Source organism: Coturnix japonica, chromosome 12 (genome assembly GCF_054131305.1).
Source record: "Coturnix japonica strain WE chromosome 12, WE-NBRP24, whole genome shotgun sequence".
In the NCBI taxonomy this organism is placed as follows: Eukaryota; Metazoa; Chordata; class Aves; order Galliformes; family Phasianidae; genus Coturnix; species Coturnix japonica.
Window position 1 is genome coordinate 3,909,703 of NC_140674.1, and position 26,337 is coordinate 3,936,039.

The 26,337-nt window shown below is 45.4% G+C and overlaps 2 protein-coding genes across 4 annotated transcripts in view; one reads left to right on the forward strand and one right to left on the reverse strand.

Annotated features, from left to right (window-relative positions):
• Window positions 1-15,435, reverse strand: part of PPP2R3A (protein phosphatase 2 regulatory subunit B''alpha) — a 47,823-nt gene extending 32,388 nt beyond the window's left edge. The window contains 2 exon segments of the mRNA XM_015870976.3: window positions 2,843-5,308; window positions 15,241-15,435. Coding sequence (XP_015726462.2) covers window positions 2,843-4,843 — 2,001 coding nt within the window. The 5' untranslated portion in view covers window positions 4,844-5,308; window positions 15,241-15,435.
• Window positions 15,436-17,364: 1,929 nt separating this feature from the next.
• DBR1 (debranching RNA lariats 1) lies at window positions 17,365-24,387 on the forward strand. 3 transcript variants are annotated; one of them, XM_085512642.1, is made up of 9 exons: window positions 17,365-17,591; window positions 17,660-17,784; window positions 17,864-17,944; window positions 18,389-18,568; window positions 18,743-18,828; window positions 19,980-20,204; window positions 21,095-21,175; window positions 22,286-22,431; window positions 22,957-24,387. In XM_085512642.1, the coding sequence occupies exons 1-9, from the start codon at window positions 17,395-17,397 to the stop codon at window positions 23,624-23,626; spliced, it is 1,791 nt and encodes a 596-aa protein (XP_085368768.1). In that variant the 5' UTR covers window positions 17,365-17,394; the 3' UTR covers window positions 23,627-24,387. The 3 variants fall into 3 exon arrangements, 2 of the variants coding, with proteins under 2 accessions (XP_085368768.1, XP_015726480.2); XR_014933144.1 differs by lacking the exon at window positions 18,389-18,568 and having other exon boundaries at window positions 21,095-21,372; window positions 22,957-24,210; XM_015870994.3 differs by lacking the exon at window positions 18,389-18,568.
• The last annotated feature ends 1,950 nt before the right edge of the window (window positions 24,388-26,337 follow it).

Consider the following 26,337-nt stretch of genomic DNA (forward strand, 5'->3'; position numbering starts at 1 on the left):
GGTTTCTGCTCTCAAGACTACTCACAAACTTCACCCAGCAGCTTTTAAAACAGAATGCATAAGCAGGACTTGGAGCAGAGCCCTGCACTGCCAAAACTTGATCCTGAAGGCAGAATGCACATGTAAGGTTCATAATGACTTTCTTGGGTACCTTCACTTGAGTGCTAAGCACTTTGCAAGCATTCATTAACCAAATTTAAACGCTTCATCAAATCAGCCGTTCTGCACAGGCTGCAGAGCAAGGACACAGAGAGGTTAAGGTCAAAAACCACCTACCCTTGACTTTTCCAAGAACTCTGCAGAAGACATTTTAAACAAAAGGCAGAACTTTTTACTTCCCCCCGCAGAAAAACCTATCAGTCATCACCTCTGTAGATCAGATAATTTCTACAGCCTGTTTCCTACTTCTCCCCTACTCCCTGTTTCTGGTTTTCCCTCACACCTGTCAGCCCAGCTCTGCTCCTTACTGCTCTCCTGCCTACAGGCAATAAATACAGCTATTTGGTTTGGTGCTGGGCTTCTGCAGACTAGCAACCATTTGGGGCTTTGTTCTTAGCTTCCAGCTGGTCAGACAGCTGAATTATTTTTGCTGAACCACATCTTTCAAAAATCATCTTATAAGAAAGATCAGCTTACGGCAGACACACAGAACAGGAAATTTTAAACTAAATAGTTAGTCCAGAGACAAGCAGCGGAAAACTGTATCTCAGATTGGGAAACGTCAAACAGGCTGGAAGCATGCAAAGCTTCCTGGACCGCCTATAAGAAGCATGATGTGCTCATTATGTGCTCTGAAAAATTGATGGACTCCTTGAGTATTCATTTCCTAATTTATAAATATTTTGGTTTTGAAATTGAGGAGGCAAGTAATTCTATTGTTCTGCGTGGATGAACATAACTGGCTCTTACAATAAAGGGAAAAATCTGTTGCTGATGCAAGCTGGCACAGATTTCAACACAGACAGGCCAGTCTGAGCCAGCAGACAGCCTGGTGTGAAGGGGCTTCACCTTCCCTCCCACACAGCTCGAGGGACACTGGAACTGCCACAAACATGAGAAATGAAAATTGCACCACATTTTCATCAAGGTTAGATCTGGTAGGTGTTTTGTTTGTTCTCTTTTGTATAAATGTATAAGTGCTGTACAATTATTTGATAATAATTTATGAGCCCTAAGAAAATACGACAAACACTTCAGAAATTCACAGAAATTCTCCAATCAGATTCAGAGTTGACCAAGGAGACTCACATATTCCCTATATTCCCTAGATGCTACATCTACAGCTGAGGCGATGAGCACAAAACACTCCCATAAACACCACCAAACCTGAGAGCAAGCCAGGGCTGCTTTACCCAGCAGATCAAGTGACTTCTGCCCACTCCACTAAGGGCTAACCCACTCTGAAGGGCACCAGCTGCACTGCGCAGCACAGGCCCTCCAAGCCTTCTCTGCTTTCCAAAGACATTAATTTTCTTCTGAGAGTTTTGGTGCTGGGCACACGCACAAAGCTGCAGTAAGCAAGAGGAACTCCTGCAATACCGGTACATGTCATATGCCTGCAAAGGCAAGCTAGGAGCAAGCACACAAACCATGGGGGTAACGAGGGAAACAAACCAGTAGGGAACCAACTGATAAAAGTAATTTGACAGCACAAGAGTATCCAAGTTCTCAGGTGCAGCGTCACACTTGATCAATTTTTGTTTGAAGTTCACAAGTTAAAAAACAATCTTGTAAATACATAATGCAGCTATAGTTCTTAAAATATTACTTCAAAGCATTTAAAGCTGCTTAGTTCAACTCTTTGAGGAAGAATCCCTTCTGGTTTGCTGGAGATATCCAAGGTTAGCCATTAACATGGCTTCCATAACCACATTTTCCATAAGCAAAGATGCACAGAGGAAAAAAAATCAGAAACACTTAGAGCATCTAGTCTTAAAAATAAGAAAAAAAAAATCTCAATTGTGTCATGTAGGGAGATAAATCCTTCTCTCCATCCCACCCCTTTCAGAACTGCACCAAATACCTGTGTTCACAGAAAACCCAAACATTCTGAAGACATGCAAATCATGCTCCAGCTGGAAAGAGCAGAGAGTTCACTGATAATCTGGATGCCTTCTCAAGTACATAAATGGAAAGTGGATTTTGGGAGGTGAAGCCCTCTGTATTTTCTGTACATGTGGGACCTTGTTACTGCATTGCTTTGGAAGCGTGGCACTTGTTTTCAAATGGAAGTACACAGGGCTGGATGGACAGCTTTGACTTCCCCCTTAAGCAGGTTTCCAACCAGACCCTTCTGAAAAACCTGCTTCTTGTTTGAGAAATGCACAGTGCAGAGTCCATAGCAACTCTGTGTATTAAGGATACAGGAAGGGAAATAAATAAATAAGTCATCTTAGATTTCATTGTTGTACCACAGAGGATCTTTCTTTAGGAGCCACTGATAAGCAGCACAAAGAAAGCTGTTACACTGAGATGGGAAAGGGCAAGGCGGAGCACCCAGTTCTCACTGAACTGGTGAGAGCCAATCCAGTGCCTGCTCCCCGGAATAAAGCAGTGAGCTGAAACACTGCCTCACCCCTTCTGTTATATAGGACCCATTTTAGTACAAGCAAACTCAGCCAACAAGAGCACCAGCAGGAAAAGGACGAGGTGAAAGGTGAAACTGCATGTCAAGGCCCATTCTGTTTGCTCAGTTTGTTTGTTTCCTTTTTTGTCTTTGCATCAATACTACTGCCAGGTTGAGTACATTATTCCACATTGCAGCACTGAAAGAATTGCTTAGCACTCATAACATTCTTAACACATTTCTTTTATTATCCAGTCAAAGGCTTCGTCCTCTTACCTTAATTACTTCTGGTGCTTGCTGAATCAGAGCTGGAACAGAGTCTCTGGAGGCAGCCCCAGCATTGCTTTTTTGCCCTGCGAGGAGGGACTGTGAAGGAGTTGATAATGTTTCCTGAAGAATTTGCATCACTTCTTTCTCCTTGGACAAGCTTCCCTTGCCTGTCTGGAATTCCACCAGTTCCTGGGCAAAGTCCTCGATGCTTTCCAAGATCCGCAGTAAAAGGGCTCTGTCATCTTCTTCCATTTTATGACCATTGGTTTCCATGAGTTTTGACAAAGGGGAAGTGGGGTCAGCGGGTTTACTTTTGGGTTCCAGAGCTGTGGGTAGTACCGGCCTACCCTGCCAGCCAAACACCTGCAAACGGGCAGGTTCGCTCTCCTTTGGAGGGGGCTCCCTAAAAGTACTCTCCATTTTCTGTGAGAAGTGCTCCAAATCCAGCAGCAGTTTATCTATCTCATCCTTGTCTATCCTGCACGTCTGTTCTCCTTTGGAGACACCAGCTTGAGAACCACGCAATACAGAGTCTGAAACAGGTTTTAAGAGATCACTTTTCTCAGAAGCGTGGGAAATTTCACCTCCTACTCTGGTAGGTTCTGCTTTAACATCAGCAGTCACATCTGAAGAACCAGAGAGCTGGTAGCTCTGCTTTAAACTCTCCCAGTCCCCTTTCTCCTTTGCCTTCTTTGTTTTCTCTAACACTCTTTCCCCATCTGACTCTTCCTCAATATAGAGAACCTCAGTGGAAGATGTGCAGTCTGAAGGGCTTGTGGCTGGTAACTGAGGTAGAACACAAGCATCTTTCACAGCTCTCACACCGTTCTCCTGTGAGACGCTGCAAATGGAGTTTGAGGTAAAGCTCACAGTGCTTGTTTGGATGGACTGAGAGGTGCTTGTCACTTCACGCTGATCACCTGGTTGTCTGACAGGAGCTGCATTTGAGGATGGAAGCTGAACAATATCTTCATACCTTGGTGGCTGCTCATCTCCAAATATTGGGGAAAAGGGAGTTTGCTGCAAGCCATGAAAACAGTTCACTAATTCTCCAAGATCACTTGCCTCCTTGTGCCCAGGTGGCTTGAACTCAAAGGGCAGCTTCTTCAGATATGAAGAAAATCTCCTCATCAGATTCACGTATATCATCTCTGAACTAGCCAGAGGATCGCTGCTATTCCCTCCACTAACACTGCCTGCTGATTTCTTTTTGATGCAGTGCTTTATTATGTCAGTGCACTTTTTGAGATCCTCTGAGCACTTGAGCAAGATGTCTAAGCACACTTTAATATCTCCACCAGAAGAACCATCCAGCTTGTGCTTCTCCAGAATTTGGGTGATGAAGTTTTCTTCAGAGAAGGAATGAGGTGAGAAGGGAACCATGGGATTCATACCGACTTCTGGAGCATCATTGCTCTCCTGCCATTTCTCCACAGGTGAGGGACTCTGTGAAAAGCCACACGGAGGAGAGTTCTCATCATTGCTGAAGTGCCCATAAATCATGTCAAAATCGAATGATCGTCTGCTGAATGATTCTGATCGAACCTTCCTCCCCTTTCTGTAGGCCACATGATTGGAAGAGTTTTTGAGCTTCTCAAATGAGAATTCCTTTATTTTACCACTGGCAAGATTTATTGCCTCACCAGTAATGTCTTTTAAACTGCTGGAAGCTTGCGCTGAAGAGCCCTTTTTGATTCTTGGATTATTTAGGAGTATTTGCTGATAGTCCTCGTTTCCAGGCAATGCAAGCCCATTTTCAGAAACTGGAATTTTGTTGTCTAGGTTGGCATCTTGGACACTGAGTTCTGCACACACACTGTGGTGGGCAACTATACATGCAACCCCTTGCTTAAACACTTGGCAAGACCCTGTGCAGTAATGCACTGTGTGCTGAAAGTGCTGTTCTATCACCACGCTGCTGTAGCAGTTCACAGTTGTGACCATAAGCCTGTAGGTTGCTGCCATAGCACGGATCCTACTTGGAAGTGAGGCTTCAAAATTCACCATTAATTTAGCAGGAAAAAGTAAACCCCTTTGACTCTGCACAGCCACAACAGATTGAATAGAAATATTCAAACACCAGTTGAAAACATTCAAGTTACATGAGAAACTACTGTCTTGGAAAGTCTTAGCGAAGCCTGGAGTGGTATCAGCAGTAGAGTTACAACAATCAGTGCAACTTGAATATGGTTTGATTTAAGACAACTTGATTTCTGTACTCCACATAGAGAGTTCTGCTGATCAGAGATGCAGCCTGAGCTGCTTCATTTCTAACAGTCCAGGTAGTTTCTCCAAGAGGACTCATAAAATTCAGGTGGCTCTGGGACAGAGCCAACGAGACAACAATTTTTGTTTGATCTTTCTCTCTCTTAAGGGTTGATGAGAAGAAGACAGACAATCAAGTGGTATGTACAGACAAGAAATCCGCAGTGTGCTTGTGTGATCCACTTCTCACATAGTTAAGGAAGGTCCCTGCAAGAGAAAGAGAAACAGGAGTCATTACAACTGACATGTAACACACAGCCTTGTCTGACATCAAACAAATGGCATCAGACCTCACCAACCAGCACTCAGGCTCGTACAGAGTGAGAGCAGGCTGATATTTTTCCTTCACTCAGATCTACCATATAAGAACACTGCTAAGGAGCCAGCCTATATTTATACACGGCCCGTCCGTGTGTTGCCATTTTAACAGCTCTATTTTAACCACTCATTGATTTCTTTTTTCCAGACCTGCTTTCCCCCACACCTCTCTCCCCCTCCTTCCCATTCTGAGCAAAACATCACCTTTAATTCTAATAGCACACAACATTTTGATCATGTTGCAGATTTCTGGCTTTCATTTTCCAAGACCTTATAACACAAGGAAAAGAGCAGTTGAGAAAAACACTTTCAGGATTTCCAAACTCTCTGGATTATAAAGAACTGCAAACAGCCTGAAGCAAAGCTGATGAACGCCTCTAAAAATGTGTGGCCTTTCATAAAGGCTGCTTCCATTAGCCTTTCACAAAGGTCTCTGGGACTATGGCAAATATTTTAAGGCAAAAGAACTGTTTTGTTTTTTTATTCTCCTATAACCCATAAATAGCATAACATACTTATTAATAAGTCTGTTGTTGTAGACAGCAAGAGTAGAAAATAACATTTGTATAGAAGTCTGTGAAAACTGGAATTGAGAATTTTACACACAGAGTAAGCATTTCTGGCTGCATTTCCTATCATAATGGTTAAGGCTGTACAAAAAAACCCAACACCTGCTGAACACTGACATTTTATATATTGTAAATCCTTCATTTGAAGTTGAAAATAACAGATTTTAAGATTATTTGATGGGATTCGTAAACACATTACACTGTCCAGTTGTGCCTCTAAACTGCTGATTACAATTAAGTAGAATTGCTCACAGAAACCTTCCTGATTTGTTCCATGGATTATATAAAACATTGCAATGATTGCATGCAAGATGAAGTAGCAACTGCTCCAACTACCACACTGGTGTCTGTAACAGGCTGCCACCTGCCTATCAAGCACCACAGGCCAATCTGCCTGTTGTACCAGGGCCAGCTTTACAGCACGCTTCTGTGCCTGCCCTGTACTGCTCCTCTCTACACCCACTGGCATTGCCCCAAAGCCCCAGAGGCACAGGAGAGCCTTCCAAAGGGATGATCAGAGGTATGGGGTGTGCCCCAGCCACAGCAGTGAGTCAGGGGATAAAGGGCGTAAACAGAACCGTTTTTAAACCCTGGGGTCCTTATACCATCCAGCAGAAGCCTAGGTAATAAGACTCCACACCCTCCAGTCACTGACTCCCAGGCTCCACAGTCAGGTGCGCTTAATGCTTCGCTGAATCAGAGCCACAGTTTAAAAAAGTCCTACTGGCTCACCAGTGTGCTCATCTTATAGGACTTAGTGGGCTTTGTTCAGACAGGAAAACCCGTGCTTCCATGACTCCAAGAACACTAATGATCTCTAGACTCCCAGAGCCTTCAGACACTCTCAGAGGTAGAAAGTCTGTTTGCTGCTTGCTCTTTTCTGAGCCTCCATCAACAAACTCCCCAGCATCTCCTGAAAGTTACATGATGTTTACAGAAAATAGAGGCCAGCAGAAGAGGAGATTGGAAAAGTTAATATTGCGTCCAGAAAAGCATGAGACCTGCACAGAGCTCCTTCCTCCCTCTTCTGTGAGGCACAGCAAGGAGACTGTGCTTCACAATTGCTCCAGTCCTCTCTTCCCTACTACTTTGCTAGTGAACAATCTTTTCCACCAAAGAAGATTGTCTGAGTTGTACGTAACTGAGGAAACAACTGCATCTCCCCAGTTAGAGAACTAACACATTAAACCTCACTAACTCCACTATTGCTCAAAGGAATTGTTTCCCCCTTATACATGTACACCTTCCGCTGGGATTAAGTTCCTCCCATCCTTTAAGCTACCTTTGGACAACAAAGCTTTTCATGCCATTCAGATTACTCCACAAGGAGTTTGTCAAATGAAGCCTCACAGATTCTCAGCCTAAAATGGCGCTTATTCAGTTCAACTCCGTTTTTCCAGATACGTTCAACATCTGCAGCAGCTCTTCCTACCATCTCCATTTTCCAAAGCGGAGCCCTTAGCTGCTGTTCAGCCATACTGCAGGCAGTCAGCCCTTAGAAGAAGGATAGGATGCTGTTCAGCCATGTCTGCTGCATTCTCTAACCTCTTCCCAACCAGGATGTATTTCTCTGGTACCATCACATCCAGGAGTCAACACAATCAAGACACAAACACGTCATGGCTGTCACAGGATGATCTTCAGCCCTTGTACTGTTGTGTCAGAGAAAGAAGTAAACAAAGAACGAATATTGAAAACCTGACAGCCCCTTTCCAACCAGTTTAATGTCTCCTCAGTGATTATCACTTGCCTTATTTTCACTGTCTGCAGAAACATGCTGAGGTATCTCAAGGCACTGAAGCATTTGCCTCCAGCTACCAGTAACTGCCTGGGCAGCACAAACACACACACACACACACAGGGCACAAACTGCATTTCTCACTCCTCCACCAGCTTTACTTGACCAGGATTAGCGCGCGCTCAGTTCACAGCTTTATTTTACAATCATCCACCAAGCATGACCCAGCATGCAAGCCCAGTTAAGACAAAATCTAAGACGATGTTTTCCTGTTACCAGATCTGGGAATCTAGTCTCAAACTGAGCCTGAATGGGCTTTTGTTGAGACTTTCGGCTGGTGACTCAAATCTACTATTTATGAACAGCAACAATGGAAAGACTGAGTGCATTAAGAAACATTCATACTTCCATCTTTTCAGCCTCCCATTTAATTCCAGTTGTGCCTCTAAACAGCCCCCAGTTCAGATATGCTGGAGATAGATTCAGTAATTAGGACCGCTGCCATGAAACCAACTCCAGCCCTAAGGATACAGGGTTGGTTTCACAATATAAATTATGAATGAATAGGGCTTCTTGTGTGCCTGCAGAATAATGCTTTATGTCTTCCCTATCTGCAAGAAGAAATGAATCACTTTCCAAAGGAAAAAATTATTGCAGATACTAATAATATAAAAGGTTACTCTAAAACACAGAAGAAATTCTATTCATGTAAAGATGATGCTCAAGTCAAGTACAATCTGTAAGCTAGGGGTCTGTCAGCCAGCAACTTGGCTTATGTGCAACAGAGTCTAACAAGCAAGGAACAGGCCTCTGCTGCCTTTGAAAGCTTCTCAGCAAGCAATGCTTTTCCTTCATTTCAGGACTAGCAACAACATTAGCAGTAACCCTAACAGGAAATTAGCCCTCTCTGCATCTGTACACAGCAGAGGTGCCACTAGGTAAGCATGCTCACTTCAAACAGAAGAGATTATAAAACACACGTGTAAATGCAGACTGGGAGGATGGAGATCAGAATAGAAGAGGTGTTGAACTCAGTTGTTTAAGAGTTGTTGTGCAGCATCAGAAGGAGCTGACACAGAACCACACTCCACAAAAGCCAAAGAACCTCAGATCCCATGGCCTCATCAAGCACTGCCGGTCAGCACAGCTCATATGGCGACTAGTGATTTTATAAAGCATTCTGCAGTCAGTGGAAGAGTCATAGAAAATCTGGTATTAAAATCCTTGGATGTTCCACTGTTGATGGAACTGCTTATCTGCTGAACTGAGCAGAAATGCTACAATGTACCATTGACATGTTATTTTGACCCCCGCCACAAAGGATCCAATTGACAAATGGCTATCACAATTTACCTTCCAAAGCAGGCTGCAAATAAAACTAAGAAAATTTACCTTTTCTTCTCATGCTGAAAAAGCCTGGGGTGAGAGAGGGGAAGAAATTAACTTGTTGGCTCCTTTGTTCTTTATTTCCTATTTCTTACAGCTTATATTGCTATGTCCTTAAAGACAGCACGTCTAATTAATCCAAGAGGACTTTTTTGTTGTCGTTCACAGGGCTTAGACTGCCCCAGACTGTGCTAACTCTGCAGTTCTCAGCACCCACAGGAATGTGACACACGTGCAAACATTCCAACTACAGTAAAAAATTTACCTGTGAAATTACAGGATCAGAGGCACAGACACCACTTAAACGTGCAAGGTTTGAGAAACCGCAACAGACTGCAAGGGCTACAAGACCTGCCTTTACTCCCAACCCTCTCTGAACCACAGCATATTCCTTATCGCATTTATTTTGAGTTCTTCAATACTGAATTACATTCACTACAGAGAAGAGGTCATTTCCAATTTGAGTACATTTAACACCAGCAAACAGGCATCAGGTTTTCTTAAGATAATCTAGAAATATCTTTCAGGAAGAGATATTTTCTCACCTGCAAATACAGGCACGTTATGATCAAACCACCCCTTAGCTTTCGCCAGGATTTACAGATGGTTTGGAACACAGACATCTTCCAAGCCAATGCTGCAGCCCTTTCCTGAACTTTGTCAGCATTCTTGCAAAGAAAACAAGGATGACGTGGGATTCATCTCATTCAAGTCAAAGTAGAGTGTATTTTTATGATGCAGGAAGCCAAACTGCACACAAGATCCAGAATGGACTAAAAATGTGTTCAGAAATGAACTTCTAAAGTGCCTTTCAAAAACACCATCACGACACAGTGCTTTCACCTCCCAGAAATCTCAGAGTATTTCTCAGCTCAGACATTCTCAAACTGCAGCTCTCTCAAACACGTGAGTTAATTCATATCTTCTCTCCTCCTTCCTCTTTCAAAAGGCAATGACACTATTTGTCCTTTGTCGGGACCTACGATGGACAGTTCTAAACAAGATGGAGATGCTCGCACAGCCTCAGGAGAAAGAGATGGGCAACAAAGTAATCCAAAGGGTTTGAAAAGCTTTTAAGTGATGAGACCAGGCGTGATAAAACATTTCAGGATGAATGAGAAGACTTGGGAAGAATACGATAGTCCAGAAAATCATGAATGGCACAGAAAAGATGAATAGGGTCTGACTGCTCACCTCTTCCAGTACAAGAAGTAGATGTGACTGAGCAGTGCTCCAGGAACCAGGCTACAAACAAGCACACGTGCACAGCAAACCTGCACAGCTCCCATCAAAGTACATCACAGACACAGAAGGGTTCTGGGCAATCCAGGGGTTCTGTTTTAATATTTCTTTTAATACCACCAAATAGCACAAGAACCTTCTGCAACTCAACCATATTTTGTTTCTACTACTCTCGTTTTGCAATTCTTAGCATATATTGCCACTTCATTATTCAGCCGCTGTTCCAGATCATTTGCAACTGTTGAGCAACACAAGCCTGAGGACAGATCTCAGCAGGGTTGTGCCTGTGATTACTCTTCACTAGAAAATCTGCCATTTCTTCCTACACTTTAACCAGGTATTGGTTAATGAAAAACTTACCCTCCTACCACATGGCAGCATTTTTCCTTTAAGAAGAGTTAATAAAACTTTGTGAGACTCTCCAATAACCCAGAAACAGCACAATACTTGCTTGTCTTTCACGCTTTTTTGCTCAATAGCTTCCAACCCTTAATTTCTCCACCTGAAGTGAGACTTCTGCATTCTTGCCATGAACCACAAAGGTCACAGCAATGGAAGGACGAACCGAGGCATAGCTCCAAGCAGACGTGACCTTGAGAATCACCATCTGTGACAGGATGATAAATATTGCTTTACAGTCAATACAATTGGGAGAAGTCAGTTTTCACACCTGGAAATCTATTTCAATAGCTTTACACTTAAATAACACCAAATGCTCACTGAAATACAGCATGCCCCTGTTTGCAGTAGCATAAAACAAACCCAAGGCTCAAAAAGATTAGGGCTGGCATCAGTAACAACAGCCTACACTGCTCTTTTAAAACAAACTTGGCACTAGTCCCTGAACTATTGTTCTGAGATAGTGATTTGCAGTCAGTGAGCACAGCGTTACTCACAGCGATCCCCTCAGGTTAAGTCACAGTGTTATCTAAGGCTCTAGAGCTGCTCTACTCTTCACAAACATCAGCATGCAGCATCTCTATAAGGCAGCTATACCTAAATGATTGCTAAGAACCAATGTAGGAGCCTTGATGAGCTTTTTGTTACTGGATGAGTGGGACAGCTACAATCACCAAGGAAAGCTTTACCCTTCTCAGTCTTTCAGCAATACCTTCCTCCAGCTTCCTTTTTGCAGAGATTTGGAACCCAAACTGACCAGGCAGGAATGCGTCCCACGAGACTGCTTTCCAGTTCTACAGATGAGACAGTAGGAGTCTAAAAGCTCAGGCAATTTTTTTTGCATAACAACCCAAGAAGTTTAAATAATTTGCCAACTAATTATGGTTCCTCTGTCTGCTTAGAGCTATCAGTTAATCTCAGGTTATTCAGCATGCCCCAATATATTAACAGACATGACAGAACTTAGCAAGCCACAGGTAAAAAAAATCCTATAGGAAGAATAAGCCCCACTTAGCTTTGTTCTGCTGACAGAAAATAAGGTGACCAACCAGAAGACACTGGAAGTGGAAAACATTCAAAAGCACATAATTAACAAGGCTTGGGGCAGGGGTCAGAAAGCCAGCTTGATTAAGTAATGTGTCTGTTGGCTGCTTATATCCTTATAAGGAAAAAATAACTTCTTATTAGCAGGATGTATTTATTTTCCCTGGAAACAGTTAAATTAGTATCAACAATATCCAATGAATTTTCACAAATTAAAGTGATTTTATTGAAGTGTTAAGAAAACAAAGGCAGAGTAGTGTCTAAGATGGCGTTCCCTCAGTCCCTGCTAATGGTGTCAGCATTTACAGGTTTCACACAACCATCCTGGAAACTGACAAGTTTCTCCCATAGCAGCCCATCCACCTGCCAGTTATTACCTGCCAGCCAACACTGATTTTTAATTCAATAAATTAACAATATTTTCCTTCATTACCCATGTATTCCGAGCTTACACGCATCTCATTGCTGCCTTCCCTGACTTCACGTCTCATCTGTACCACCAGCACACTGCTCATTTCCCCAGGTGTCCCAGAGACCCAGTAAAGCTCTTTGCCTGTGATGAGAATCCATTTCTCCAGGGTAATCCCAGCCCCCGACCCAGCACTGCACACCTTCAACAGGTCAGCAATGAGACGAGTGAAAACGTCAAGCTGGGAGAAACACTCCAGTTCAGCGCTGTGCCCATCCTCTCCTCTGAGGCATAATCACAGGAGCAAAAAGTACGCAGCCATTTCCACCAGTCATACCTTCCACAAGCCCATTCCTGCCAGCCTCCACTCATGTTCCCAAGCCAGCAGCTGTTGAAATGTAACAAATTAGGCCAAAAGGTACAGCCCGTCCCAGCATTCAAGAAGTCTGGCACCGCTACAGCTTTTACTGCTTCTGACTCGGATAAGCCACACCAGAGGCGCAGATCAGCATGATCAAAGCAAGAAGGAAATGAAGGAAGCTTCACTTTTCTATCCCTTTCCCTCCACCGAGGAAAACAAGGAGTGTTGTAAGCTGACATCCCTGCAGGACAGAGGCAGTCGTTTCCCTTGTTTCTTTTGTAAAGTGCCCTGGGTTAGTAAGGATACAAGTTCTACCCATTTATCTCTGCGTATTTAAAAAGAAGCCGATTAAAATGATACACAGAAGAAAGATGAATGCTAAGAAGTGCAAAGAACCTCATTCAGTGAACAGCAATCAGTGTTCACATTCATGAATATGAATATCTATTAAAAGGAATAATCATTTTTAATTAGCTTTCTTACGTCTATGACCTCATCTATTGCTCAGTATCCGCTATTCATGCAGCGTTCTACAATCAGGATGATTAATTTCTCTATCAACACAATAGTCATACATTTCTTTAACTTATTTCTCCAACTTCTCATGAATTCATGACTTTAATCTCCATTTTACCCAGCAAGAACCATGGCAAAGAACAGCACACCAGCCTGTATTGCCTCCCTAGAACAGCCAAAGGGCAGATTTTTCAAGGCACGGGATGCTACAGAACATTTCATACACCAAAACACAATAAAGTACTCCACTGCACCTGCCCACACTGTTATAGCCACAAATGTATCCAGAGACCTGAGCACAAGGAAGAATATAACAGTGGACTTGGTAGAAGCAGCTCATCCTGTAACACATATGAACCAAGTTCTGTGAGACAGCTCTTACGTGCCTCAACGATGAATAAAAAAAAGACTCCTTCATAGCACAGTTTCAATTCACTGTCCAGTTTCATCCAGAATTGGAAAGCAAGTTCCAACCTCTCATTTAGTCTTCAAAAAGGTGCAGTTCTGTGTAACAGCTGAAAACCTAGTTCTATAGGGAGAAAATAGCATGCAGTCATTTAGGATGGTGTTGGGAAGCACTTACAAAAGGCAGTGAATTACAGCTGTAGGGAATGTCTGTAACTTTACCAAGATATTCCAAGTTCAGAGTGACTGAAGTCACATCTGTGTAATTCAAGGGAGCGGGTGAGGAGGTTTGCAGGAAGGATAGAAAAAGGTTCTTAGAGGAAAAACATGGAAAAAACAACCTGCACCACGCAGCATCAAATCTACACCTCTGTGGCTACTGATAGTGAACGTGAAAGACCACTGGGCCCTGCTACAGCAATCTGAATAGCCCACGTCACCGTGCTCACAACCTGCACTGCAGGCTGCAAAGAGGATGGAACACACGTTGCCAGGGCAGCTCTCAGTACTCACGTATCTGTTGACTTTAACTTGAGGCACTCACACCGCAGCTACCTTTAACGCTGCACCTCTGTGCAAAGTATGAGAGCAAGATAACACATGACAGTAATTGCAAAGGTCTAGGTAATGGAAACTGGCCACGTGCCATCAGGGAACTTCAACTCTTCTCTGTTACTTTGTACACAGGCAATTGTTGCTTCAACTTCTCAGAATCCAACAGGCATTATATAAATTATTCTACAAAACCAAGAATAGCCTAACAGTGCTGTCAATCTCCTCCCAGTTTTCATGAGAATAACCTCCCTCTACCATAACTGGTGAGGGCAGACCTACCAGAGCCAAAAGATTCACAAAAACTAATCACGAGGAGAAGGCTATTTTAAGTAGACGCCTGTAAAGTTTATTTCTTGAAGCAGACATCAGTTCAATTATACACTCACCAATGAAACCCCTGGGCTTGCAAGCAGCACTCATAGCAAACTGCATGGGGACCCCCGGCTGCTCTGCCATGAGCTCCCCTGGACACCAGCTGCCTTTACAGGGACAGTGGGCGCAGACAGCACATCTCCCCGTGCTTCCTTCTTTAGCATGAAGAACAGAGGTAATAAAACCAGCCCTGGACTTCACAATATTTACATAACGTGGGACCAGCACAGTGTGTGATGACCTTCAGAGACTTGCTCCGGTAGGAACACGTCCTTCAGTAAATTATTCCATTATTCAATCACGACTTTACAAGTTTATGCCCAGCTTAATCTCGGGTTTGTCTGCCAGGGAACCAGCGAGTCTTGCAGCCAAAGCCGCTCCCTTTCTTGCTCAGAAATTACTTTCTCTGGTTTCATAGAAAACACTCCAGAAAAAAATATAACAATCCAATAGGAAAAGCCTTCTTTTCATTACCGCCGGATCGCGGGGCTCAGCGGGGTTCTGCTTCGCAGCGCTTCACCCCAACTCCCCGAGCCGACGTGCAATGTTTCTCACAGCGGCGCGAGGTGAGAAGCGTTTCCTCCCCGCCCCGCTCAGGACGCGCTACCTGCGAACTCCGCCGCTCCCCGCTCCTCCCGGCCCGGCCGCCCCCGCACGGCTCCGGCAGCTCCGGGACACCCCGCCCGGCAGCGGATCGTTTCACCACAGACATCGCGCCCCACGGCCCGCCCGGCACCTGCCCCCCATGCCGGACCCCGAGAGGAGCGACTGCCGGCCCGGCTGAGGGCGGGAGGCCCGGCCCGGCCCCGCACGCCCCGCACCTACCCGCCAAGGCAGCGCCCCGTCCCATGCCGGCACCGCCGCTCCCGCCGCGGGGCGCGCTCTGCTGCCCGGCCCGGCCGGCCCCTTCCACGCAGCGGGGGGCCCCGCCCCGGAGGCGCGGCGGGCGGGCGGGCGGCCCCGCAGGTCGAGGCCGGGCGGTGAGGAGGGGGAGGCGGCGGCGGCGGAATGGCGCTGCCCGCGCTGAGGGGAGAGGAGAACGGCCCCCAGCGCACCCCCCGCCCCTGCACGCGCCGCCCCCTCGCTTCCCGCCCTCCGCCCCTCCTCAGCCGAGCCCAGCGCTCTGCCCCGCGCCCCTCACGCTCGCCCCTCACACACGCCGATTCCCCGCCGGCCGCTGTTGTTCCCGGTGGTCGCTCCGGGTGTCGGTTTCATGCCGCTGTGCCTCGAGTCCGTCGGCACAGAACGGAGCGATGGCTGAGGGCGCAAGTGAAGAGGGAGGAGAGCGAAAGCGCGGCCGAACCGCGCCACACACAGCGCTGTGCGGGCGGGGGGTGACCGAAGGCACCACAACAGCCCTGCGGAGGAGCCTGGGGGCGCTCAGGCCGATCTCATGGCTTCTTTCTATCTCCTCGGATGGGCTCTGAGCTGTCGCTGTGTAGCAGCAGTCCCACCCTTCTATCCCGCACACGTACCCACGCACCTCTCAGTGGAGCACCTCTGGCAGCTTCACACCCTGCCACCTTCCCACCACTTCGCTTCCAGTCCCACCATCCCTCCCCAGCAGTCAGTGGCAGATGCTCACTTTGCTGCTCTCTTCAGAGCTTTCTCAATGTGGTTTTGTATCTTCAGAAGTGCTATCGAGGTCTTGACAGGGAGTTCTCCAGGAGTTTCCCCTCAGCGTTCTCAGATGTGAGGGGTGCAGCCCTGTGTCCCCTCAGCCTCCTGTCCTTTCTCAACCCAGTACACCCGTGGCTCTACGTTGCTGCTGCCTGATCAAGAAGAAAACCAAAACCAAACACTGCTATCAGTGCAGGCAGGAAACAGCTGAAAGGGCACATCGGGTTGGATATTAGGAAGAATTTCATCTCAGACAGAGCAGCGAGGCTGCACGGCTGCACAGGGAGATGGGGCAGTCACCATCCCTGGAGGTGTTCAGCTGTGGAGATGTGGCACTGAGGGATGTGGGCAGTGGACAGTGGGGTGGGCTGGGGTTGGACTTAAGGATCTGAGGGGTCTAATCATGTGGTGGGGGAGAGCTGCACTTCAGCTGCACTTCAGGCTTTTGAAGTCCTAGAGGATGGAATATTACAATAAGGGGCTGAGCATTAACTCACCACTGCTCACCCTGTGGCTGCCTCCCTTTGTGGTCCTGCTGCTGTGGAAACTCCAGAGCAGCTCAACACCCACAGCTCAGTTTGGCAAGTTAATGGTGTACAAACACAAAAACACCACAGCACAAGAACATACAGACTCAGCTCAGCACCAATTTACTGCCGATAAGTGGCACGTAGGGATGAGAAATGAGCCAGAGACAACAAACCCAGGAGCTGCAAAGACAGCAAGGGGACTGAATGGGGACTGAGCTGGGAGGGGAATGGCACATAGTGACACAGTGCTGTGAAACTGTGGAATCCATTAGAGAACACTCTTGTTTTCTTAGTAACCAAAGAGAGGCCGCTGTGTAATATTCGCTACTTCAGGGGAGCAGGAACGTCGACTCGGTTTCATGATTACAGGGTGAGCAGCAGCGAGTTAACGCCAAACCGTGTCCCTGCAATTTTGTGCCATCCCTCAGGGCTGTTAAAGCAAAAAAAGTGGAAAAAGTAAGGAGCGGTGCTGTGACGTGACGCAGAAATACCACACGATGAGTCAACCCCTGCTCTGCAAAACCACGCCTGGAAAGCGAAGCAGCCGGCTGATCTCGCACTAACGAAGGCTCCAAGTGCCCCTGGCCCTGCTCGGAGCGGAGTTACGGGCAGACGGCTGAGCCGCCCGCCGTACCGTGCTGAGCTGCCCGCCGTACCGTGCTGAGCCGCCCGCCGTACCGTGCTGAGCCGCCCGCCGTACCGCGCTGAGCCGCCCGCCCGTTGCAGGCACAGCTCCGCCCCCCGTACTGCTCCCCGCGCATCGCGCAGGCTCCGCCGGGCGGTGACGCAGAAGCGCAGCGCGACGCGTGCGCGGTGTCCCGGCGTCGGGATGAAGGTGGCGGTGGCGGGGTGCTGCCATGGCGCGTTGGACAAGATGTACGAGACGCTGGAGCTGCTGCAGCGGCGGCACAACGTGCGGCCCGACCTGCTGCTGTGCTGCGGGGACTTCCAGGCCGTGCGCAACGAGGCGGATCTGCGCTGCATGGCCGTGCCCGCCAAGTACCGCCACATGCAGACGTTCTACCGGTGAGTGCCGCCGGCTCGGCCCGCCCGGCCCCGCCGCCCCGCCGCAGCGTGCCGTGTCCCCCCCGCAGGTATTACTCCGGCGAGAAGAAGGCCCCGGTGCTGACGGTGTTCATCGGCGGGAACCACGAGGCCTCCAACCACCTGCAGGAGCTGCCCTACGGCGGATGGGTGGCGCCCAACATCTACTACCTCGGTACGTGCTGCTCCCCTCCCTTCTAGTTCCCCCGACGCCGTCCCCGTTCCCGGCCGTGACGCTCCGCTCCTCCCCGCAGGTTACGCGGGCGTGGTGCGGTTCCGCGGCGTGAGGATCGGCGGCATCTCGGGCATCTTCAAGTCTCACGACTACCGGAAAGGTACGGCAGGAGCGAGGGCCAGACCGGGTGGGATTCTGTTCCCCTCAGCTTTATGTGTGTGTGTGTGTTCCAGAGCTTGGGGCCAGAGATGGCTCACAAATGACAACGGGGCTCAGCAGGTGGGCAGCTCAGTCTGTCTCACTGCTAAACATGGGGCAGAATGGATGCTCCCTTCCTGGCACACTGCTCTGGAGGAGCTCTGGAGGTGGCCTGCAAGCTGCCAAGAACGGAGTAGTTTTTTTGAATGCTTAATTCTAATACCCATCGGTTTTAACTAGATTTGTTTTTATTGAGTACGTGATTTCTTTTTCTAGATATTGCTTGTGAGAGATGAGACTTGAGGTGATAATGCTTCTGAAAAAGTCATTTTACAGTTTGTTCTCTGATGTCTTTTTCTGCTTTCCGACTACTGTACATTCTGTGGCTGTGTTGGTGAGCATGCAGGTGTAGACCTGATGGAACACAGTGCCCAGGGCAGCAGTGGAATCACCATCCCTGCAGGTGGTCAAGAGATATGGAGATATGGCACTGAGACACATGGTGCAGTGGAGATGGGTCAATGGTTGGGCTTGATCTTAGAGGTCACTTCCAACCTCTATGATTCTGTGGTATTAACTGGCTCAGGTAGATGTGTATGTTGTGAGGCTGTGCAGCAAATAGCTCTGTTATAGGTATGGCATGTGGTGGTGCAGTGTGACTGTGAGTAAGGGGTATGGGAAGTAATGCAGAGTGCTGTCCTACCTTACATGAGAGGTACAAAATCTCTGTTGGACAACTGTTCTTTTCTCAACGTTCCAGGCCACTTTGAGTGTCCACCATACAACCAGCAAACAATCCGAAGTGCTTACCATGTCAGGAACATTGAGGTCTTCAAACTTAAGCAGGTCGGTGCAAAGTCTATGGTGGTTTTTGTGGTCTGTTTTCTAAAAGCAACAAACAAACCAATGGTAAACGTTATTTGTTAATTGAAAAGTGAGATGTTACAGCTGTTTTGAACAGCATGCTGCTAGATAGTAATTCATAGAAACAAATCTCTGACAACTTTAACAGGTCATTTTATTCTGCTTGTGACCCCACCGCTATTCCTGTTGTCCTCCTCTACCAGGTTGTGTGGCTGTGCAAATTTGATGTGAGTCAGGCAGGAGAGGGAGATACTTTGTTAAATGGGATGAAGCTCAGAAGGGAACAAGTCCAGCTGTACTGCAGCCATTGAGCTTTGTTAGCTCTAGGAAGATGTGTGCTACTTTGTCTAATGTTTGAGCTGATTGATACAATGTTCATTAATCAACCTTGAACCAGCTGGATGAGCTGATCTCAAATCACAGCTGTTGAGGGCTTTTCTTTTTTTCCTCCTACAGCTAGAAATGCAAGGGATGATTGGCTTTAATATTGATCCTACTCCCCCCTTTGTCACAAGGGCTGATCTGTGGCTAAGAATGCAGCGTGAATACATGTATTTATGAGCATCTTGTGAATGGTTATTCAGGTAGCCATTAGGTGCTGAAGTGTTTAGAAGATACGGATACAGCTGATGGAAATACGTTGAATGTTGAACCAAGATGTACCTAAGATGCTTGACTAGACTTGTAAGGGATGCTCCCTTTGAGGAGGAATATTATGCTTAACCATTATCTCTTCTAAACAAAGCATGAAAAAAATCAGTGAGGAAGATGACTACTTTGGTGGTATGTCATTACTCTGTAGACCTTGTTTTCAGTCTTTTCCTGAGTGCCTGATGCTTACTGTAATGATCCCATCTGTCTTACAAGGTAGTATATGTAAAACACAACAGCCGACCCCAAGGTGCAGGCAGGATGATCTATGGAGACTAGAGACCCCCGACAGCCTCAAAGGCACCTACAAGTTGTGCTCGCTGTTGTGTTTCATCCCTTTGAGAAGGGAGCCAGGTGCTCACAGCTAACGGTATCCAATCTGAAGGAGAGCACTTGCTATTACACAGTGTCTTGTTATGTTTAATTTTAAAGTTTTTCTTGTTAGTGTTTTATTTACACTATATGTATTTTTTGCTTGATAGCTAAAACATCCAATGGACATATTTATGTCACATGATTGGCCACGGAGCATATATCACTATGGAAACAAGAAACAGCTGCTTAAAATGAAGTCCTTCTTCCGCCAAGAAGTGGAGAGCAACACATTAGGAAGCCCTGCTGCTTCTGAGCTTCTGCAGCATCTGAAACCTAATTACTGGTTTTCAGCACACCTCCATGTTAAGTTTGCAGCTTTCATGCAACACGAGGTAAAGAATAAAACCAAGAGTGTCTGTGTAATCTGGGCGTGTCAGAGTTCTAATGCAGGTAGTCATGTCCAGAAATGCATCTTCTTAACGTGTGTTTGCCTAGTAGTTAATGTTCAGCTTGAGTCCCAAAGCATTAAATGGTCCTGAAATTACTAGCTTAATGAAATGAGAGATGTAATAAATTAGAGGTGTTTGCCACTTCATCTTCTTCAGGGGCAGCAGGAAATAACTCAGGTTACTGCACTTTACATTTCTGATTTTGAACTTTGCAGAAGTGCCCTTTTCCGCCATTTTATTGGGGAAGGATAAAATTTCAAAATAAAGGTAGAGAAGCAAATGAGAAGGTAGTGGTGAAGCTGAGGTGGGAGGGTACCTTTCAGTCTTGCCCAATGAAGCTGTCTGCTTGCATAGACAGGATTTTAAAAAAGAAAAAAAGAAAAAAAAAAAAAAGGCAGGAAAAAACCCAAACAGTCCCCACAGGCTGAAACTTCTCTTTATTTGAGTCGTTGTTGATAGTGATATGATGTGCTATTCTTATTTGCAATTCATTAGCTGTGGAAATGAAACTCCAGATCTTCTGGACTTGAGTCTGTTTGTAAAGGTGTTAAAGGTTTTCTTTTGGCATCAAAGCTAGACGTGTCCAGCTGCCTTGTTTGAGGGAGGCCTGTGGCTCTTTAGCTTGCTGCTATCAGTGTTCAAATTTTTGTTAGACCTTTGCTGATGTCTGTCCTTCTCTTTATCCTTAAATTTCTTTCTTTTAATCCTATGCTGCTTCTTTGTTTCAGAAACTGTTTTTGTGTGTAGAATGTGCCTTTAGATTTCTGTATATGACTTGTTTGTAGTAGTCAAGTCTCATATAAATGCTAACGACTGGTAACTCTTTTTCCTAGACAAAGTCCAAAGAAGAGCTACCAAAAGCAACCAAGTTTTTGGCTCTGGATAAATGTCTGCCTCACAGAGACTTCTTGCAGGTGATGACTGTATGCCATGAGCTTTCCCTTTAAGTAATTTAAGAATTTGTCTCGACTGCTGAGTGCTGTGCTCAGGTATAAGCTGAAGAACAGTTCTGATAAGTGGAGGAACTGAGAAGAAACTAGGAATGGTGTATGGGCAGAATTGTCTTTGCAAATATTGTTCTTCCAAGTAGATCTGGTGTCCTGTCTTGTGGGTAAGCTGTTTGCTTTCACCTACCATTTCCTTCCAGTTTAGAACAATCTCTTTTCTTAATAGATCAGTAGCTCTACTTTAATCTGTATTGAATCTCCTGTTGTGCATTTCTGATAAAGGTTGGACTTAAAATGAAATCCTGTCTTGAGCTCTTCTGCTGCTTTCTTGAACTAGTTTGGGTCAGGTAGTGACTTCCTTCATATCTGGATTTATGACTTGATCCTCTTTGAATTCTTAAAATCCCGTAGTGAAACCGATCTACAGTAGTAAGCCTACTTCCACAGTCGGTCATCCACTTGTGCTTAGCTGTTCTGAACTACATTAAGAAATTGAACTGCTTCATATGTTATTTAAAATCAGAGCTGTCTGCTGCGGTTTGGCTCATCTGAATTGTTTGATTTGGGTTGATGTCACTGAAGACGAAGTGATTTGGGCTTCAATGTGCTGTCTGTTTTTAAAAATAATTGATGTTAACCTCATCGCTGTGCTAAGAATATACGTAGCAAAGTAACCATTGCTGACAATTCTGCCCATGTCTATTCTAAGAAGGCACAATCTAAATTAATGCCTTCTAAATTCATGCATTCTAAATTATCTAACTGTCCAGTAGCTGGCAGCAGTGAGAAGAGAGAGATGATTTTTAATTGCTGCAAGGTAAAGAAAAAAAAAAAAAGAGAAATGCTGTGGAAGTGCCTCTTATAATGATTGGTTGTCCTTTCTTTCCCCCTTATGGCAATGAATTCTGAGGTATGGCTGACTTGAGAGGGCTTGTTTGATTGAAACTACTAGCTCAGTGTACTTCAAACTTGATTAAAACTCTGTGCCATGAAAGTCACGCTTCAAACTTTAATCGGTTTCTGGTATTGAGAGAAATATCTAATCTCTTGCTTTGTTTGTTTGTTTCTTTTGAACAGATAATAGACATCGAGCATGATCCTACTGCAGGTGACTCGCTGGAGTATGATGCTGAATGGATTGCAGTCCTCAAGGCTACCAACAGTCTGATTAGTGTGACTCAGAGCTCATGGAATATGCCTGAAAATAATGGCCTCCATGCAAAGTAAGTAGCATGCAAAGTAGAAAGTGAAGCGTGACTTAGGGAGGCTGGAATTATATGTATTTTATTACTGTGTTTCTCTGTTCCGCAGTCTCTAATGTCTTTAGGATTTGATAAATGCCTTGGCAAACAAAGGAGATGATGACAAGCTGTGCTCTTAGAGCTTACAGCTTCCTTACTACTCTACACAGATAGTTAATTTTGTTTGCAAACTTAGCACCATTTGCAGATCCAAAAATACATGGTGGCTGATTACTTTGTCAGTTACTGTGCTACTGAAAATCAGGCTGCATTATTGGGGGGGGAGGATGAATGCTCACTGGGTCACAGCTGGCATGATACACAGACCCAGCTGTGGAGAGCAGAGTGTCAGTATTGCTCTAAGGTGATATGCCTTCCAGGAAAAAAAAGTTTGAGAAACTGTGTACGGTGAATTTGTTACCCACGTTTACAAGTTTCTCTTTGCAGTGGGAGTGGAAAATAGCTTTTGATTATCTGTGCGCTTTTTAACTTGATGTACTTATTTAGGTGGGATTACAGCGTAACGGAAGAGGCCATCAAGGAGGTGTTAGAAGAGCTGAATCATAACCTCAAAATTCCTTGTAACTTCACATTGACAGCTGCTTGTTATGATCCCAGCAAGCCCCAAAAAAACATGGAACCAGTTCATACCATCAATCCACAGACCACTGAGTTCTGTGCCCAGTTTGGCCTCACTGACATCAATAACAGAATCCAGCAGGTTAAAGAAGAGGGCTCAGTACGTGGAGACTATGAAGAGGAAGAAGAGGAAATGGACAGTAGTGGGTCAGCAGAGGAACCTAGTGAATATAATACTGATAACTCTGGGCTTTCATCCATTAATCCAGATGAAATAATGCTGGATGATGATGGTGGTGATGAAGATTTGAGCACGTGTTCTGTAGATCCTTCCCCCGATCATCCTCCTGAGTTTTCTGCAAGTTTTTCTGACATCAGGATCATGCCAGATTCCATGGCAGTATCATCTGATGATGCTATGGACTCCACTAATGAGGAACTGGAGAAATCTGGTGTGAATAAGCAGGTGGAAGAGAAGAGCTTGAATGAGAGACCTTTAAAACGAGTTAGTGGTGGTGAAAATGGGAACAGTGGCATTAAAATTAAGAGAAGGAATCAAGCCATCTATGCTGCAGAGGATGAAGAGGAAACAAAATAACACTATATGATGTATAACTCTCTTACCACCTTTTTATGCAATAGTGGTGAGAACTATGGTGAACTTTTAAAGTTATTTGATCTTAATCATGCTACTTCCTGAAGCTGAAGAGGCACAGCGTACCTCTTACAGGGAAGAATGTTTCTCTAGATTAAACATTTAAGTCACAAGCGAAATCCTGTAACAAATTACTTTGTCAAAGAATTTAATAGTCATGTATGATCAGTTATTTTTGTTTCAGTTCTTGTTTATCAGCTTTTACTCAGTATCCTGTGCTGTACTGCTATACAAGGTTCACCATCCTTGTTTAACCAGAGCTTTTAAACTGTAAGTGAAATCAAAGCGAGGGGATGTCTGACTTGTGAGATTGAACTATTTGATTTTATTGCTTTTGTCTTGTTTTATACTGATATATGTATATTTTTAAACACAAAGTAGCATATGCAATAACTCCATGGATTAAATTTGAAAGCAGAATTCCCAGGTTAACGAAACAGCAATAGCAGAGTGAAGGCTTTGTTTCTGGTGACATTTGTGCTGTAGAAAAACTTCATGGTCATAAACAAAACTGTGTGTATTGTTTAGTGTTGGATTCTAACTCTTTTTTATTTTAGTAGAGAGCCACATCTCAATTTGTAGCATGAGTTTTATGAGGACCGTGGAGGACGATGTGTCTGTTCTTAAACAACTCATGCTGTTTCTTCAAAGTTGAGAAACATACCTTAAAATTAAAATGCAGCTATGTAGCTTCCTAAACGTGACCATCAGCACTGTCTCAATTCTTACTAATTAAGGTTGTGAATCTGATAGTGAGTTGCTTGAGACAGCATTGCCTACTGTTACCTTTAGCCTATGTTTTCACCTGCTGCTCTCTTTGTTAGTATGTAACTTGCCCAGTTCTTAAAGCTTAGATTGGAATTTTCCTAAATACCTTTATAAGCCTGAGGGAGAACAAAAGCTGCCAGGATATAGATCTTGGAAACTGAAGTTTTATTTCTACTCTTACTCTTCTGTATGCTCTGAATTACTAGCAAACAAATCACATTTTTCTGGCCTCGAAGGCTGAAAGGATAACAAAACTTAATGGATTAATTATAATGAAGCTTTTAAGTACTATAGACTGTAAAACGAATGGGCCTAATGACATGGAAGTTCTATGGGTGTTCTGAAGCTCTGAGCTTTTAGAGTCGGAGGGATTTCCTGAGGGCTGTGCCACCCTTGGGATCAGAAGTGCCTCCACTGTGCTTTTATTGCTCTAATGCCCAACTGTGTGAAGAAGGCGGCATCTTTACAGGAGAATGGAGCAGGGAACCATGGGTGAAATGGTTGGGGGTGTGGGTTGTAGCAGGCAAACACTTAAACTTCCATCTTTACCATCAGTTTCATGTTCTGAGATGCATTTTGTTTCTCAGCAGTTCATCATGGAAAAAGCGGCATATAAGTATTCATATACATATACGTGTCAGTGCTCCCTACAGGTCTGATTAACAGCTCTATAATGGTGTGCTGATACCATTAACATCTTGGTTCTTAATTTCTCCTACCCCCAAAGGACACTATCTTGTTGACTGAGTTGTAGGACGGTATTAATGCTTTTCCCTTCACAACATCCACCAAAGAGAGCTGTGGTAAGATAGGATGAAGGATTGGGGATGTTCAGAGTAAACCTCAGGTCATCTGAAGTCACCATTAAAGTAACCAAGATACTGAAAATAGCTGAGTATCCTTTGGGTCTATGGTGCAAAAAAATTAATGCCTGTTTTCTTGTGATCTGAAGACTATCATGGTAGTAAAGGGTTCCCTCTGTAGTATCATATGCAATTTTAAAGTAGAAAATATAGTAAGAACTTGAAAAATTAGTCCAGCCATAGGTCACCTTTAATAGCCTGTTTTAGTCTGGCTTTCTATGGTTTGGTTTGTTCTGTTGCCCTTTCTGCTTAATGAGTTTTGGCTTTCAAGAAAGCAGGAGAACACCAAGACAGAATGGTAACTTCATGATCTCGAGATTCCAAATGTCCCTGGATGTGGAAAGCAGATGTTGAACTGTTTGGGATCTGCTTGGCAGGGTGACGTGGGAGGAAGAGGGGCCTAAGAAAGCTGGTTGGTATCCACGGACCGTCTCCTCCAAGCCCAGAAGCAGCGTGTGCTGAGGAGAAGGAAGGCAGCCAAGAATGCCTGGAGGCCTCAGTGGATCAACAAGGATGAAACTGGACTTACTGAGCTCCAAAAGAAAGTCCGTAGGGATTAAAGCAGGAGCAGGTTACCTGGGGGAATACAGAGGAGCTGACTGAGCAGCCACGGACCGTGTGGAGCTCAACGAGGGCAAGTACGAGGTGCTGCACTTGTGTCAGGGCAATGCCCAGCACACACAGGCTGGGCAGGGGATGGTTGGTGAGCAGGGTTAAAGATTCCATGTGAGCCAGCAATGCGTGCTTGCAGCCCAGAATGCCGATTGTGTCCTGGGTCACATCAAGAGCAGTGTGACGGCAGGTTGATGGAGGTGGTTCTGCCCTTGCTCTGCTCTCAGCCCCCCCCCTCCAGCGCTGCACCCAGCTCTCACTCAGGCTCCGTTCCCCGCCGGTCTCTCGGTGGCGGTGTGCGCATGCGCGTCACGCCGAGCCCATCGCGCACGCGCCGCCTGGTTGTGCCGGCAGCACGCAGCGCAGTTTCTGCATCGGCCGATTCGCCGCCCGCGAGGTTGCGGCGCTCCG

Coding starts and splice junctions, on each gene's coding strand:
- DBR1 (XM_085512642.1), top strand. CDS start 17,395: ATGAAGGTGGCGGTGGCGGGGTGCTGCCATGGCGCGTTGGACAAGATG. Junction 21,176..22,285: donor CTCACAGAGACTTCTTGCAG/GTGATGACTGTA, acceptor TCTTTTGAACAG/ATAATAGACATCGAGCATGA. Junction 22,432..22,956: donor AATAATGGCCTCCATGCAAA/GTAAGTAGCATG, acceptor GTACTTATTTAG/GTGGGATTACAGCGTAACGG.